At 40.7% G+C, this 17,185-nt stretch overlaps 1 protein-coding gene across 1 annotated transcript; it reads right to left on the reverse strand.

The window, feature by feature from the left end:
* Positions 1–666: 666 nt before the first annotated feature.
* STX12 (syntaxin 12) lies at positions 667–14,754 on the reverse strand. Its single transcript, XM_062593884.1, has 9 exons — positions 14,578–14,754; positions 11,344–11,413; positions 9,268–9,367; positions 7,164–7,301; positions 6,228–6,271; positions 4,480–4,585; positions 3,939–4,011; positions 3,700–3,782; positions 667–2,216 (listed from the first exon to the last, which is right to left on the reverse strand). Exons 1-9 carry the CDS (start codon positions 14,690–14,692, stop codon positions 2,124–2,126), a joined length of 822 nt encoding a protein of 273 aa, XP_062449868.1. The 5' UTR covers positions 14,693–14,754; the 3' UTR covers positions 667–2,123.
* Between the last annotated feature and the right edge of the window lie 2,431 nt (positions 14,755–17,185).

Below are 17,185 nucleotides of genomic sequence, written 5' to 3' on the forward strand. Positions count from 1 at the left end.
TTAGTTAAGATCACTGTTAAAAACAGCAGCAGGACTGCTGCACACACAAAGCAGAGAACGAAAAGGGAGTCAAGTAACTACAGCAGTCCTGGGTTGAAGAAGCACTTGTGTCATCAGCTTTAGTTTCACACACTGAAACAGACTTGGGCTAGGAGGGATCCTAGAAATAATGCACCCAGGCTCTCTTTAAACATGGGGAAATAAGAGCTTTCATTTTTATACACAGGTGTATCAAAACAAATCTCCCCATGCAGCAGGCAGTGCATAAAGCAACAGGATCTACCACACAGAAGGAGTATTTAAAATAGGAATCAGAACAGTGCATACTCAGTTCCCTTGCTTTTGAGTCAGGTTCAACAGCACAGGTTCAGCAAAGATTTTGTCCTAGCATGAGACAAATATTCCAAGTTTACTAATCAATATTCAGGAAAGCCAGATTCATCTTCATATAATCACAGCATTTCTGCACAGGAGTTTTGCACACATCCATATGGAGGTCATTCACTGTTTTCATTTAGATTAGCTTAAGAAAGAGACTGTAGAACCAAAAATGGAGGAAAGACCACCAATGCCAATATAAAGTCTTCTGTGCTAATTTCAAAGACAAGCAGTTGCAAACAAATACTTGTGTCAGTGTCTAAATGGCAAGAGAAAGAATACGACAGAGGCTTTTAAAAGTGTTTATTGACAGTTATTAGATGGAATGATGGCGCAATAGTGCAAACCACTGTGCAATTGGGAGAACAGACTCCCTTCCCAGCTTTCACATTTACTTTATTATACAGGAGACATGGAATAAGGATTAAATACAAAATGGGTCAGTGTGCTGCAGTCACCACACTGTGATGGGCTTTGGACAGATTACTGTTCCCTCAGTGCATGTCAGTGCAGAGCTATATCAGAGTAAAGAGTGGCTGCTGCGTTCTGTCCAGCTCTGCTAGCCAGACATTAATTGGAACTAGAGATCCTTCTCATTTCCAAACTCATCCTCAAACATTCTTAAAAACGTAGCTCTTCACTCAGCCAAGTTCTGCACTTTCGATTTCATAAATGACGGAAAATCCAGATGCTCACAAGCAATATGTAATATTCACTGGTACACCACAAGTGAGCTTCTAAGAGTACTTTAGAAGCAACATTTCAGGTAATACTCATCTATTTTGCTGGCTTGTAAATTTAGGTGCCCTTTTTCTCCTCTTTGCACAATTTTGTTCCTAGAAGCTTCTAAAAAGCAATTAGGAGTGAGCAGCTATTTCTTCCCCCCTCTACTTCGTAAGGATTTTGTGCATCTTAGTATTTCTAGTGTCCAAGAATCAGCATTAGAAGAGTTTATTTGCCCAATAATAAACCACTAGCTAGTTTTTCTAAGGAAGTTGCATTGTTAGATTATCCTAAGTCAAAGGTGTTCTGTCCTCACAAATGCTGCATTTTAAGGAAGACAAAACAAAAAACAAACACCCCCCCACCGCAAAACTCCACAAACCACCAACTGCGCTCAAACATTAACAGAACAGTTACAAGTCTCATGTCTAAACTGACCCGTTACTAAGCACACTAGTGGTTCCAACTGTGGTTATCCATGCCCACTTCTCACCTTTCAAATCTGTAGTGGTATCTTTTTAAGAGAGTTTAGAACCATGGCCACCTGGAGATTAATTAAACCATGGGACAGACACTGGAGACTTTAGAAACTGCTAGATTAAGGTAATGCAAATCTGTATTGTGCCCTCTTTGAATGTCATTCTTATTCCAGTCTAAAGTTTCCTATACGTACAACATGTTAAAATTGTGCCACTTGTCAAAAACCCAAGACATCTCCAATTATTGATCACACTTCAGTATACATTTAGGACAGGGAATAATACATTACAGAAAGAAAAAGCACAAGATCTTAGTTACATAAAACAATATAATTTGTATACAAACTGATAAATACTGTCTCCATGGTTCACTAATTCCATATACTAGTTATCTGCACGTTAGTTGCTAATATCTATTACTAGAAGAAGTTCCAGCTTCTGCTCTCTCAGGGTGGTCAATTCATTTCTGAGACTAGTCAACCTGTTCTTGCTGGGGGAATGAGAATTGCTCTCTGCAATGAGACTAGGTTCCATGTGAAAACGTCATTTTGTTGCCTGCCAGATAACGAGTCCTAAGATTAGAGAAGCCACAGCAAGACCAAGAATCAGGATACAGATCTTCTTACGGGATTTCTTCTAATGAAAGAAGAGGAAAAAAAAAAGCCACTGATATCAGGTACAGATGACAAGATAAGCAAGTTTATCAGCTAATGCTACTAACTTCAGTGTATTAGAGTACTTTGTACCCATCCTTATTCAAGGGAAGTAAACATGTACAGACTACACTGTTTAAGCATTCTTTAAACTGCATGATCTTACAGCTAGCTGTTTCCAGTTTCAGCATTGTCTAAGAGGTACAGTTAAGTCAAAATGTGACAAGTCTTGCTTCTCCCAAGGAAAATACAAGTTTCACTCAAATTGGCTATAAAAAGAACTTTACAACATCCGGCATATGCTTTTCATACTAAGGTAGGCCACCATAGCTTCAAAGGAAAACTAACCACCTCTAGTTACTTGAATTTTCCAGCTAAGACAAATTATCACTGCTGACTAGTTCTCTGATACAATCTCTCTTTGGTCATCTGGAGCTGCCTCAGAGATAGTACTGCATTTCAACTGTTTAAAAGCTTTGATAAACAGGTATGGTACTTGGATTTTACAGCTTTGATCACTTTTAATCATCACAGAAAGCTACCATCTGTCCATATATACAGAATACTTGAAGGATCTGAGGTTAGCTATACAAAGCCACTTCCTCCTCTGTCCAGAATAGTGTCCAATACATGTCCAATATCTGCCAGATTGGGTTTATCTCACTTTGAAGCTTCACTTGATAGTGGAGCCCATGGAAAGAGACAATGATGCCATATGCTGCCAGTTGGCCAAAGCTAATTTCCTTCCCTGTAACTAAGCAGCACAGGAGTTTTATTGCCTTCCAGTATCTCCCCACTCAGCAGCTTGAAGAGGTCCAATTTCCTATGTTGTATATTGTCCTGAAGTCCCAGCAGTGAAACTCCATACCGAACTGACTGACTTATGGAGCACCCTCATTCCTTCACTGAATCTGAACCTGTAAGGACAATCAGGAAAGCAGCCTACAAGAAAACACTAAGTATCATAAACAAAGTTGAGTTTGCAGTGGCTGTCACTGCTGCTTAAGACAGCTGATGGGACAGAGCAAGGGATAGGAACTGAGTAGTTAGAAAGATGCTGCAAATCCTGGTGAGCAGAAATTTCCCAAACCTCTATATGGATCTTTGTACATCAGAGTTCTCACAAAGTCTTGTCTTAACTGGTATGCTTACAAGATAGGTACAGGATGAGAATTTGTTCTTGTTCAACTGTTCTGCTATCTCCTGAGGACAATAAAGCTAGACACTGAAACTTACCGAGCACATCCATATGAAGGAACAAACTAATTGCATATCCTCTGCATTAAAAGGCTAATTTCAATATTGTTTCTTATTCAAGTGTTGCAGTACAGCTTTGTGGGAGTTCCAGCTTGCACATGCTTGTTTTTAAGAACTTGTTTGGTGTGCTGCAGTCAAAGTGTCTTGTTATGCATGTGCCATATTGCATGAATGTATGTTGACATTAATGCAGAGCATAAAGAATTTACCTGATAATAGGCAGCTCTCTGTAACTGCTCACTGGCTCTTTCCACATGGACTTCTGCGCTTTCCACATTTGCCTCTATGCTGTCTACAGAAAAGAAGAGAACTCACTGTAAGAGAATTCAGAGCTTCCATGCTAAAAAACCAGATATGTTGTATGATCATTTTTATACAAAATATTTGAAAGTCAAATCAGATAGGAAGTTTAACTCAATTACATGTTTTATTATCCATATGCACTTACCAATCATATCTCCTTGGTCATGAATCATCATGGCTAAATCCTTAAATATCTGATTGACATCCAAAATATCTGCCTGAAGGCAATAGTTTGACAAGTTATAACAACCACTGGTTACAATTTTGCTAAGTATCTTTCTTAGTCCCTCTTAAAAGCATCTTACAACCACTGCTCAAAATAATATAACAGATACCATCATTCATTGACTGAGGTGACTATGCTACTATCTGTGGAGGTGAGGATTAACACCAGGAGCCTACAATATTCCTGCTACTCGGTGTTTGTTTCAGCACAGCACAGTCAAGATGAACATTTTCACATAAACTGCTCCTACCACCTCTGACTGATCAGAAATCAGCTCTAAATGAAAGTGTACCTAATCTGTCTCCCTAATCCTTTGAAGGAGATCTGGGCATCAAGTCTCTCTATCAGAATTTTTTCCTCTCCCCTCTCAGATTTCTTTAGCCCACCCCATTAGTTAGCACTGTGCAACATCTTTAATTTAGCTTCTAGCACTGTTAACTGTGCAAGATCTCCTGTTCACCTCTAATTGCCTGATTGCTGTTTCTCTCTCTTTAATAAGTTCAAGGTCCTGTTCAGTTATTGCCACATCTTCTTCCTGAGACTGCATTTGATTCCAGTCTTCACCACTAGAAAAAGAAAGAAAGAAACAAACAGCCTATTACTCTGAGGGTAGATATATCCACACCCACTTCATACCAAAGCACCAGTGAGTCAAACTTGAAAAATTTCCTACTAGAATAACCCCTCCTCCCAGGTTTCCAGGGGGTTCCTGGTATTGTAATTTTATACAGAGATGAGACTAATTAGTGGCAACAGTTACAATAAGAACAAACGAAAACCAGGGAAAGATCACAGAAAGCAGGTCTTGCGCAAGGCTATTCCAACAACTCAGCAAAGAAACTGGAAAGCTGCCCATGCATAAGATACTCAAAGACAGAACCACTATCAATAGTATTATAGAAGAAACATTACTATTCCAGTGGTATCTTTTTTCTGTTTCTTTTTCTTCTTTTCTTTAAAAATATACCAATATTTATCTTCCCTCTCAGCATCCCCCCAAGAAGGGGATGGGCAAAAATCTGGACAGAGAACAGCCTGTGAGTACAACACTGTCAGACTGAAAAAACACCAGACAGGAATATAGACACAAAGATTCCCACTTGCTATCTGGCACTGGGAGCTCAGAGTAAGTTCAAAACCACTGCACAAGTTTCACACTGATTACAGCAAAGGTGGTACCTATAACACAAGGTCATCTACACATTTAGCATTAATAATAAAAAAAAGATAATGTTGTCCTCTTCTTAAGAAAGGGAAGTGTACTGGAAAGCACTGTAAGGTTACAATACACCTATTGAGTACACACTACTAAATAGTAAGTTTCAAAGGCTCAAAGCTTCAAAAGAAACCAAGATAAGCTAGATGACATCAGAACAGCTGACACATCCAGAAACCCAGGTCTGAGATGACAGCAGGGTTTTCAAATATTTAAGGCAAAAGTTTCTGACATGTAGCACACAAGAGCAATATCAAACAGTGGAGCAGCTGTCGTGCACCACTACCTCTCAAAGAGGTAAGAGTCTCTGAATTAGTAAGTATCCATTAACTCCCCCTGCTTTGGGAAGCAGGGCCTTCAAACTCATCACAGCATCTGTATAACCCAGCAGTGTGGGGTTTTCACTTCTGACTCAGTATGTGGAGGCATAGGGACGGAGGGGAGCACTTAAAGAAGCTGAGCAGATAAAACTCAGTTTGGAGGTAGAGGGTAGATGGATGAGACATGGAAGCTAGGTCATAAAATCACAGGTCTCTTGATTTAGAAAATTAAAGGGTATATACACACAGAGCCAAAATATTTCACCTACGATTTCTCAAACATATGTATAGTAGCAACTGACACAGCAGTCAGAGATACTTTTCAGGTGTCCTGAGTTCACTTTACACATAACATAGAGTTTAAAGACTATTTTTCAACCTAATTTCTATGCAGGAATACAATTACGGCATTAGCCCTACAACTGTCTGACAAATTAATGTTAACTTGTTGTGTGTGTTCTGTGGTTAGTCTGTCAGTGAATGCTCAGGAAAATACTGTTATATGCAGTTAATGTTTTACATTGTATATTACAAGCATTTCAAAACTTTTTGCTTTGTATTCAGTTACTGAAGCCTTGCCCTGAGTTACGTTAATATATCTTGCCACAATAATTTTAGTTATACATAGGTCAGAGTGATTATGTGCACATCAAGAGTGCAAGTACTTGTTACCTATCAAATGAGACCAGTTGTTCTTCTCTGAATCGCTCATCAGCCTGGAAGAGAAAAAGTGTTTAATCTTGCAGACTAGCATAACTAGCAAAAATCAACAGCAGCATCTTGAAGACAAAAGAGTATACTGTGCAGAGAATTCTTTGAGAATGCCACTGTCACTTCATCTTATAATTTACATATCTCTGCAAATCAGAAACCATTGAGAGCTAGAAGAGCTAGTCTGTTCACTCAGATCAGTTGGCATTGTTTGCCACTTTTTTCTCTACATGTAAGGAAAAATCTGAGTTCTTATGATTCTTAAACCAGGCATAATTCCTAAGAACATAATCCAAGTGATAACCATGTTCCCTTGTGGAAGTTAAGAAATACGTACTTAACAAAGACCCAAAGCAAGGGGAGAAAACGCTCTCACTAGCCTTATTATGAATTCTTAGTAGCCACAGGTCAAAACAGAATAGGAAAAAAGTTTGTATGTATATTCGGGACACTAACAGGACAGGAAAGAAAACAGTAATAATAATAAAAGACAGTGTGAGACTTCAGCTGTAGCTACAGGGATGGCAAACTTCCAACTGACCTCCTAAATTTTATAGCAAACTTCCAACTGACCTCCTAAATTTTATAGCCCAGGGCTGACATCTGTCAAAGAACAGCTTGCAATATTTAGCTATTAGCTATACTTTGACTTCCCCTCTCTTGTCATCCACAAGATTTGCAACTGCCGGGATTCCCTCATTTACTAACACTGATGAGCAGCACATTGATAATGAGCATCCACACTTAAGCATCTGGAATGGGAAAATTGATGCACCAAGGCCCCATCTGTACCCATCAATGGTTCAGCGGGTAGGTACAAAGTTGGTTGGCAAGTAAAAAATCTCAGAGAAGACTTGTAATTCACTACATCACTACAGAATTCCCATATATACTTACAGAGATGCGGGAGCCAGCTCTCGCCCTTGCTACAGTCTCTTTCTCCTTCTCTGAGACTCGCCTCTGTATTGCTTGGAAGTTATTTAAGGCTGCAGAGAAGTCATTCATTAAACGTTCTTTCTGAAGCCTCTGCTGGCGCTAAAGGATTAAAACAAAAACATGTCTTCAGATATTCCCATTCATGTTAATAGAATTGTCTAGACTCTCTCTCAAAAAACAAAGAAACAAATGACCCCTAAACAAAACCCCCAAAAGCCAACTGACATTCAGGAGATCTCTTGGTTCCAGCATTCTGGGGGACTTCAGGGGACAGATAAACTACCAAATTTGCATTAGTTATACCAAATGCTCTATGCTTTGTCCACTGTAGAATAGCTTTGAGCAATAAAGTCCTCTAGATGCCGTCTGGTTTCATGTTGGGAATAGAAACGCTTTCTACATTACTGCTGGAATGAGATCTGAATAAAAGCAACTACATTTACTTATGTATCTTTTGGCTATCTATGATGCCTTCCCTTCCATTCCCCCATTTAGCCAAACTATTGGTCCTTAATATTTTCTGCCCACTCCATTCTCATCCCCTGCCCCGCCACCCCCAACCATCCCCTTAACTTTCTTATGAATGTAGGAAACCTAGAGTACAGTATTCCATCAGAGAAGCATAAAGATTAAAGAGAGTCCCCAAATTCCAGAACTAACACTCATTGCTCTCAGCTTTACAAGCTCTCTCTCAATCACATTACACTACAAGCCTGCCATTCGTTGTTTGGAGAATATCCTCTCTTAGTCTTGACATCCATTTCAGTTTAACCTGTTCTCCAAATGCATCAGTTGTAATATCTCTGGTTATCCTCATTTTACAGTATTAACTTATTTAGCTTCCCTAGAATGTCATCTTTTAGTATTTTGACATCCCAGTTAATGGAAACAACAACTTGTAAAAAAAGCTTGTCTCAGGGGCATTTAATTCTAGGGCCAATTCCTACACTTTCCACTAGAGAGAGATTCCCAACAGCCCACTTGCAATAGAGGGAAGCGGCAATTTGATCCTTCAGTAATTTCTTACCAATTCAACAACCATTCCAAGGAAATAAATGCATCTGCAAATAGATTTTTTTCCCCTATTATAAGCCACCATAGCAATCTTATAATACACTGCAGCTTCTATCTGAGTTGTTTGGAAACAACAGCCTCTCTGCCAAATGAGATCCTCATGCAAGCTCCTGCAGATTTCAGATGGACTGTGCAAGAGGCTTCATAAATCACTGCCACATTCAGTGATACGCACATGACAACATTTTGCTCAGAGGGAGATTAACTGAGAAATACTTGCTGAAAAAAGCAGCCAAAACATGGCCATGTTTACAACTGGCATTTAAATTTTTAAATATAGAATTAGACTAAGGCCACAAATGTCAACTCATATCTAAAGATCATTCCACAACAACACTGATTCAACTGCTTTTGTAATATTGTAGTAGTAACTTAAAGTAGAGGCAAGAAAACTCCAAGAGCAGAGGACTGTTCCTTCCCTTTCCAATAGGGAGGAGTAATCTGAAAGAGTATTTAGCAAGAGGTAAAGCCATAATCATCACCTAACTATATTAGTTTAAATATGAGCAAGGTGAGTCAGCTTTTTACCTCCAGCTAGTAAGTCACAGGCAAGTGGAAGCTATTTGGCATGACCACACTTCATATTGTCACGTAGTTTGCTCTAAATTCTTCTACTGAAACACTGCCTTACATGATCAGACACATAAAAACAACATTATTTCAGAAATGTATTCAGAAATACAGAATTGCATACTTAGCTCTTCTCAAACATGCAGGGCTTTGGATTCTTATGCAAGTAAATTTTACACCCGTTTTGCAGCTGGCAAAGGTTAAGCTGTTTTCTCAATGTCACAGAAGCAGATAGGATGTTGCCAGTTTAATGAGTCTTCCCACTTCTCCAGTAAACTTCTTCTCCAGTGTGAAAGGCTACTGTCCCTTCAGCTCTGCCAATTCAAGCTTTATGAGGCCGTGCTCTAAGCTAGATCCGCGAAACGAGCGATTAAAAATAAATAAATAAAAAAAAAACTCCAGATGAATTCCACATACATACCTGTTCAGAAGCAGACAGAGGAAGTGGCAGAGACCCCAGTTCTTTTAGATATTCATTGGTCTCTTTAGCAAGTCGGTTGGCAGAATGCTGTAGCTGTTGTCTAAAATAAGGGTTCAGAAAGAGCTAGACAAGGTTCTCTCCCAAAGCAGTCTCTGAGCAATTCAGTTTTCACAATAATGACTAATTAGAGGTTCTGAGATCACATACACCTTTAAAGATTTTTTCTCCAATGTAAAAAGAACAAAAAACAAACTCCCCACCCCAAAAAAGAAAACAAAACCAAAACTGAGAAGCACACAGGAGTATTTCATGCCAGAAATGTCCTCGATACTGAAGGCACTACATAGGATTTTAAGAAATTCCTAGACATTGATGAAGTCAAATCCTTTAGTTGATAAAAATCTAAGGACCTTCCCGAACAAACACCTGAAATGCTACCACACAGCAGGGATCACCCCTCTGTACTGAAAATGAATAGAGAAAAAGGGAACAAAGATGTAGTTTTAGCCTTTACCATCAATTTGATAATGTCCAACCCTAAAAAGGGATCCAAAGTATTTCTGTACTCCCCGCTAACTGGTACAATTTAGTAGTTAAAAATAATCTCTCTCCTATAGCATAAGAGAGAAATAAAGTTGTCTTTGCCTCTCTTTAATTTGGTGAACATAATCACTGTTCTAGGATGAACTGCTTATATTACCAACTGGTAAATAATTGCTCGCTTGACAACCTCTGACTGCATTTTCAGAGATCGGAGATCTCCATATTTTTGTCAAATTCACACTTATTTATGATTATTTATTTTATATATATTATTATTAACCATTATTTTTGTCAAATTTATATTTGACAAAAATATGGAGATCTCGGATCTCTTAAAACTAATAAAATTCCCCCAGTAACACCACAGAAAAGCTAATAGTGTAAACCAGGAAGACAAAAGTCTTCCTGGGACAAAATACTAAAGCAAGAATCAAGATTTTTGGTATTTAATGGGTGCAAGATGCTGGAATAAAAGTCATCAATTCAGCCTAATAGATACAAAACCTAAGCATTCAGGTTACCTTGCTGTAAGAATTCACCTGTAATACGTGAGCTGAACACGCTACTCATGCATTTTTTGTCTTATTTTCTGTGGCACCTAACAATTCATTGAGTGCAACTACTCTTACCTTAAAGAGGGAAGCATGTCTCTAATAATTAAATTAACTGAAAAAGACATTCGTTTGGCTGTCAGCGACTTTTTCTTTAATCTACCAATTAAATTCAGGTCAAATCAACTGAATAGCTCTGGCAACTTAATTTCTTTCTCTCCCAATTGGGTTCTGACCACATCCTCTAAACCTAAGTTATGAGCTCATCCAAAAATCAGCTATTACAAAAAATAAGGGGATGTTGCATGACTGACTTACAAGTTTCCTTTCATTTTTATAGAAAATATTCCTTTCATACTTTGCTATTTATGCTTTTCAAGCATATACAAGATGCACAGACACGAAGTCTAGTCTCTAAGAGAGAGTTTGGATGTGCAGTTTAAATATCATCTATATTGGGTCCAAGAGGCATATTCTTGCCTGAAGCTATACTTGGCAATTTGGCTGCCATACAGAACTGCTAATCTTTCTAATACTCAAATCCTTCTGTATTACAAGCTACTTTTTCATCATATACGGATCTTCCCTGCTGTTCTCCCTTTTCCTCCTATGTCAAGGCCAAGTACCTAATATGGCACTCATTCCTTCCAAATCACAAGTGAAGCTACTAAAATAAGACTAGCCTTTGGAGTACAGATAATGCATGCCCAATGTAATATTCTTATCTCCTTTTTTAGATAATCAATACTGTTCCTATCCATTCCCATCAAGCAGCTTTGAATGGCTTTTCCAGAGTTCTGCCAAAAAAACACCTTAGCACATCTAGGAAACTACTTCACACATCTAGTCATTTTGTTTTGTAAGACTATACTAAACCCATCCAGTAAAGCATCTCCCCAAAGCAAGTAATTCAGTTTCTCTTTTATTTCTCTGTCTATATTCTGGGAGAACCTACACAAGTGTTTGCTTAGCTAATACTTACAGGTTTTCCTGCAGCTTGCTGGAATCCTGCTTGGTTCCCAGCTGGCTCATCAAATTCTTTATCTGAGCAGCTGAAGATAGAAAGATAATGAGGTAAGAGAGTAGGACAAAGTTCTGGTGTATTTTCTTCCTTCTTGAAGATATTCTTGTAGCTCCTCACAAACAAGGTTTTCTTTCAACATTTTGCTTAACTTAGGCTTGCATGACAACATTTTGCATTTAGAGCAAAGCATGCATTTTAAACATCCCCATTTAGACTCGATATAGCTTACTGTAGCAAGTGTTTCAAATGAGAAAAAGACAGAAGTTTTGAGACATACATATCCTGAAAACAAGTCTGTGGCTAAACCTTTTATATTTCTCTTCCTCAACCTTATTAAGACCAACAAACATAGCTTTTTACTTCTATCAACCTTGCCATTTGTGTATTTTGAGCTACCAATGCTGCAGAACAACCACACTGCTACTAAGCTGTGTTGTTACTGTCACATATTCTAGAGTTACTTATATTATGTTCTTTAAAAGAAGGAAAAAAAAGGCTAAAGGTTGCTATGAGTTTTAAAAAATAATTTGAGTTTAGCTACTCACAACAGACAAAATTTATTGGAATACTGGGACAAATTTAGTCTTTCAAGAATAGCAGATACTAATGGTGATGCTTCATAGTTAGCTTGCATCAAATTGAAATCATGCTGTAGCCAGAAGAGATTCTAGCCCTCTTCTTCCTCCACCCCCTGTGTATTTCCACCATTTCCCTTATATAGACACTACAATCTCACAATCGCACCAAACTGCTAATCCACCTCTTTCTCTTTCCACACATCCCCCAGTATTATTTTTGGTCAGTTGATCTGTTTTATTCTACAGCTGCACAGCTGTTAGCATTGCTAAAAAGAGATGCTAGGAGCACCACTTGTGACAGCAGTATCACGGTTGATTGGCTTAAACTGCTTATGAAATCATGCTTCCAAGTGGTGCGACAGGCAACACCAAGAAGGATAAACTTGACTCAGCTGCCTACAGAACTACATTAAGTTGAAATACCCACTACTAGACAGCTCCAAGAGCTATTTCCAATTCAGTTGTATCCTACTGGTGTAATTTCTGCTTTCAGCCTGGAGCAAGCCATTTCAGTTGATGAAACATGCTGCAAAAGAAACATCAGATTTCGAGACTGGCCACTTCTTTTAAAGTCATTCCCAACAACTTACAACAGTGGAAGCTCAGCTAAAGCCACAATATGATTTAATCAATAAATAGGCAAGGATTCTGACTTTTGCATACAGAGAACATAGTGGTTTTCTAGAATCCTGTTAGCTCACACAGCGAGTTGTATAGCAACTCCCTGTACTCGGAGCTGAACAGGTGTATTCTAGCGAGCCAGACTACACTTATATCACAAATCTGTCATCTACTGGAAGATCGGAGAAGCCCACAGTTGAGTTAAACTGACAGACAGCACAGTGACTCTACTCTGCAGCGTCTAGACATTCTGCACCTCGCTGTGTGCATGTGTGTAGGGGTGTTTTGTTTTGAGATTCTTGAGCTAGTTCCATTTCCATTCCAGAAGATGCTTTACTCTTGCCCTGATATAAGACAGATTCAGGAGCTTGCAATGCTTAGATATTTCACCCAACAACAACGCACAGAATGGACACAAAACAACAACAAAGAGCCTGGGAGACTAAAGAAAGAGATTGGGAAATTTTTGCTTTATGATCCTCTGGATAGTGACCATACGCATTCACGTGAATAGCCCTTTCAGTCAGTAGCTTTCAATCTCCCATCCCCTTCATTTTACACTGCAAACTTTCTACACGGAGGCTGTTGTATACTTAAAGATTACTTATAACATTTCAGTCTCTGACCTAGGTGCTTAGCTACTATAATAGTCTCGCAAGCAATAGTTTTGATAGCTCAGGCCACCAGCTTTTTTTTTTTATTTATTTTTTTTTTAAACAACAGTTTGCACAGTGTGCTAACTCCACAGAGCTCCCCAAGAGGAGTGGATAAGTCTGCTGCATCCACTGTTTGCTTGCTGTTTTTTCCTGCACGGAATGAAATTAGAACTGCAGAAAAGTTTAAGGCATCAGTTTCTCTTTTCCTCCTAGGCTCCAGTCAAGGGCATTTATAAAACATGGAATAAAACTGATTACCGTAGTGTTAAGTTAGATGTTGTGTGTGCGCCCGCCCACCTTGATAAAAACCTTGAAACTGTTTCTTTCCCTTTAGATAGGCGGCACACAGAGATAGGATGGCTACTGGTCATGACACAGCGGAGAAAGGAAGCTGAGCTAATAAGAAAGGAAGTTTGTCAACGGGAGATCCCAGGTAAAACAAATAAAATATTATTTAGAGAACTTGAGGCTGTTCAACTGGTGGCCACAGCTATACAAAAGGAAGCGAGCACAACTTGGAGCTAAAGCAGAGCAGTTTCACCAATAGTAATAGCTTAGTATAATCACATCAGAGAAGTCACCGAGTTTCAGGGTAATCAACATGTTTAACTGACCTTACCCCTAAAAAAAATTGCACCTAGACTAGATTATCGAACAGCAGCTTCAGAAGAGGCACATCAGACTCCTTCGGAAACAACTAATTCAGCAAGCAGTATTTTGGGTATCAATGCTAGGATTTCAGTGATCAGCTTACAGTCACTCATAACTTTCTTTTTTTAAACGACGGTCGGACGACCGCACTGAACAGCATCATCATTCACTTCAGACCGCTCTGCTCGACGACTGTTGCTTCTCCCTGTGGAATTCGGCTGGCGAATCCCCGACAGACGGTCTCCGAAAGCCAGTGTCGGCCTCCAGGAACCCTCGCGAGGAGAAGCCTCCTGGAGATGCTCCGAGCAGCGAGGCGGTCACGCTGGGCCACCGGCGCGCGAAGCCGGGCTGGGGTGAACCGGCAGCGGGCGACGGGGCGCCACGTTCTGCTGGGGAAGAAGCCACTAGAGGCCGATTTCCTCGACGCTGCAGCAACCGCAACGCTGGCGGCCGTCCGGCACGTAATTAACACCTGAGAGCTGCTAATTAAAATCTGCTGGGGAGGACGTGCAGCTGCTGGGCGCCTCTACCCTCTCCCTGAGGCGGGGGCAACGCTGCCCCTCTAACTCGGCCTCTGCCTTCGCGCCCGGCGCCCCCTTCCTCCGCCCGCGGCAGCCCCGCCACAGAGGCGCCCGGGCCGCCCTGGGCCTCCCCGCCGCGCCCCGCCGCGCCCGGGCCGCACTCACTGTACTGCGCGATGCGCTGCACGTTGGCGCTACATGTCTGGATGATGCCGCCGAAGTCCCGCGGCGGCGGCGGCGCCGCCCCGGGCCGGTAGAGGTCCAGCGGGCCGTACGACATGGCCGGGCGGAGGGGAGCGGGATGGGCGCGCCGCGGTGCCGCCGAGCCAGCTACCAGCGCCGCTGCGCATGCGCGGCCGCCGGGCGCAGCTGACGGGCCCGGCCGCATACGGGCAGCGCGCCGCCGCCGGCGCCTGCGCGCGAGCGCGCCGTGTGCCATGGTAACGCGGCACCCACGCCCCGCCGGCCGCCGCGGGCTGCCTGCCGCCTCGGGCCCGGCGGGGACGGCGCTGGGCACGGCGGCGTCCTGGGCCGGGCCGCGTCTTCGTCCCCATGGCCACGCCGTGCCCGCCTCGCCGGCGGGTGTCTGCCGGGTCAGAGAGCTGAGCTGACCACCGCGGCCCCGTGGGAAGGGGCGGCCGGGCTGAGGAGGAGCCCGGCGCGGGGCCTGGCGCTCCCGCAGCGGGCGCTGAGGAGAGCGGCGCAGCTCTGTGTGCCCTGCTGGGAGCTGGCCCCGTGGGAGGACGCACAAGCGAAGCCGTGGCTCTGAGGGCGCGTTTTTACTCCGAGGCAGTATCAGAAAGCATCGGCTGGTTCCAAGGGAAGGTTATTCCCTCCTCGGGAGATCGTGCCCTTGTCTGTGCCCGTGGCAGCGTTTCAGACAAGCTGAACTCGTCGTTTTTGTTGGATCAGCCAGTTTTAGACTGGCCAGTTTTTGTTACCTCGACCCGTATCCTCCCAGCTAATGCTGGGACGCCCGCAAGGGAAAGTTTAGATTAATGTAATGCAAAATCACAGGTAGCTAGCTAGTTTTTCAGGCCTCATTAGAGCTAGATAAAATGGATCTGGCTTTACCACCTCTGAAATGCAGTGAATGCTGTAGGCTTTGTAAAAGACGTGGATGGAATTTATATTCAGCCAATAAATCAGTATAAGAGTAATAACAGTTTAAAAGTAAAGCGTACCTAACAGTTTAGGATTAAACTTTAACCTTTGTCTTGCCATTATTGTAGTGCTGCCAAGGGCAATTAGGAATACTCACTTCTTTCCACACATACTATTTTTAAATTGCACCTGAAAACATAACACGCACATTTTAATGCTGACTCCTGGGGAAGTTCCTTTTTCAAGACAGTAGAGCAATTTAAATTAAATCATCAGTTGTATTGTTTGTTTCAGATCACAAATTTTAATCAAGTGGTAGCTGTAAAATGAATTTGATCTTTTCCTGTTTTAATTTTAGATTAGAATATACAATTAACTACTTCAGAGGTGCTTTTTAATGCCACCCCTGGAAGAAATCCTATTTGAACTTTACAAAGCTATTATAGCCAACAAACCAAAACATTTATTCCTGTCCTAAAGACACTAAAGTGGTCTTATACACTTAAAGATTATAACATTGCATGTATAATAGTGTTACCTAAAAATAGTTTCTTCAGAATACAGTTACTTCAATGCTAATAATGCCTTCCAATAAACAAAAAAGTTACTTTGACCACTTAGTACATAGGCAAGTCCATATTTAAGGCTCCAATCTTAGGCAAAATCACATCAGTGACTGAAGAGTGAGTCTCACTGATTTCTTATTGCAAATGCAGATGAGGGAGATGGACATATCGCCATACTGAAGCATTTCAATTTTGATTTGGTCAAGTTCAGCACAGCAAAATGATTTTGGTTATTGCTCCCTTATCGATTTGGAGTTTCACTGTGTATTTGTTAGTGAAGCTGTTGGAGTGTTGCTGTTCGATGACTGCTATAATTATGAAATATTGTAATACAGAAAGCGTGTGTATTCATGGAGATTAAAAAAATCACTTTAGGAATTTCTGAAAATACAATAGAAAACATTAGAAGTGTTAAAAATAGATAACCTTTAATTTTGAAAAAAATACATTTTAAAATTATTAAACATTTGTATTTTGACAAAATTTTTCAGCTTATCTGTTTTTGTTTAGTTAGTAAGGCAATGATAGCTTTCAAATCAAGGGTATAGACTACATACTTTTCTACTACATACTTTTCTACTGCATACTGCAAAACCTATATTATTTTAAAGTACGCACTATTTTTGAATAAATTGTGTTCACTCAGAACATCTGAGGTCACACCCTGTAAAACAAAGTACTTAGTGTAAGAAACATTAAAAATCATTCAAAGTAAAAGTGTAAGTATTTCTCTGAGAAATGCTTGATGAGAATTCTTTCTAATTACAGGAAAATGTTCCTAACAGATAAAAATTATATTAAATATAGTGCAGGACTTTGGATGAAAACTGTATGCACAACAGATATTTATTTAACTTCAACCACATGAGCAGTTTGTTGAAATTAGCTGGACAGCTCATTTGCTTAAAATGGAGCACGTAGGCAAATACTTTCAGGTCTTCAATTGTTAAAACACATACTCATGTTCAACAAATCGTGTCGTGTCTTCAGTGAAGACAAATAGGACTTATGACAAATAGAAGAAGAAGGCAGACATTGGACTGAGTATAGTACAGAAATTTCCCAGGTTGATCATGCACTGAGTATAGTACAGAAATTTCCCA

Source organism: Rhea pennata, chromosome 23 (assembly GCF_028389875.1).
Source record: "Rhea pennata isolate bPtePen1 chromosome 23, bPtePen1.pri, whole genome shotgun sequence".
NCBI lineage: Eukaryota > Metazoa > Chordata > Aves > Rheiformes > Rheidae > Rhea > Rhea pennata.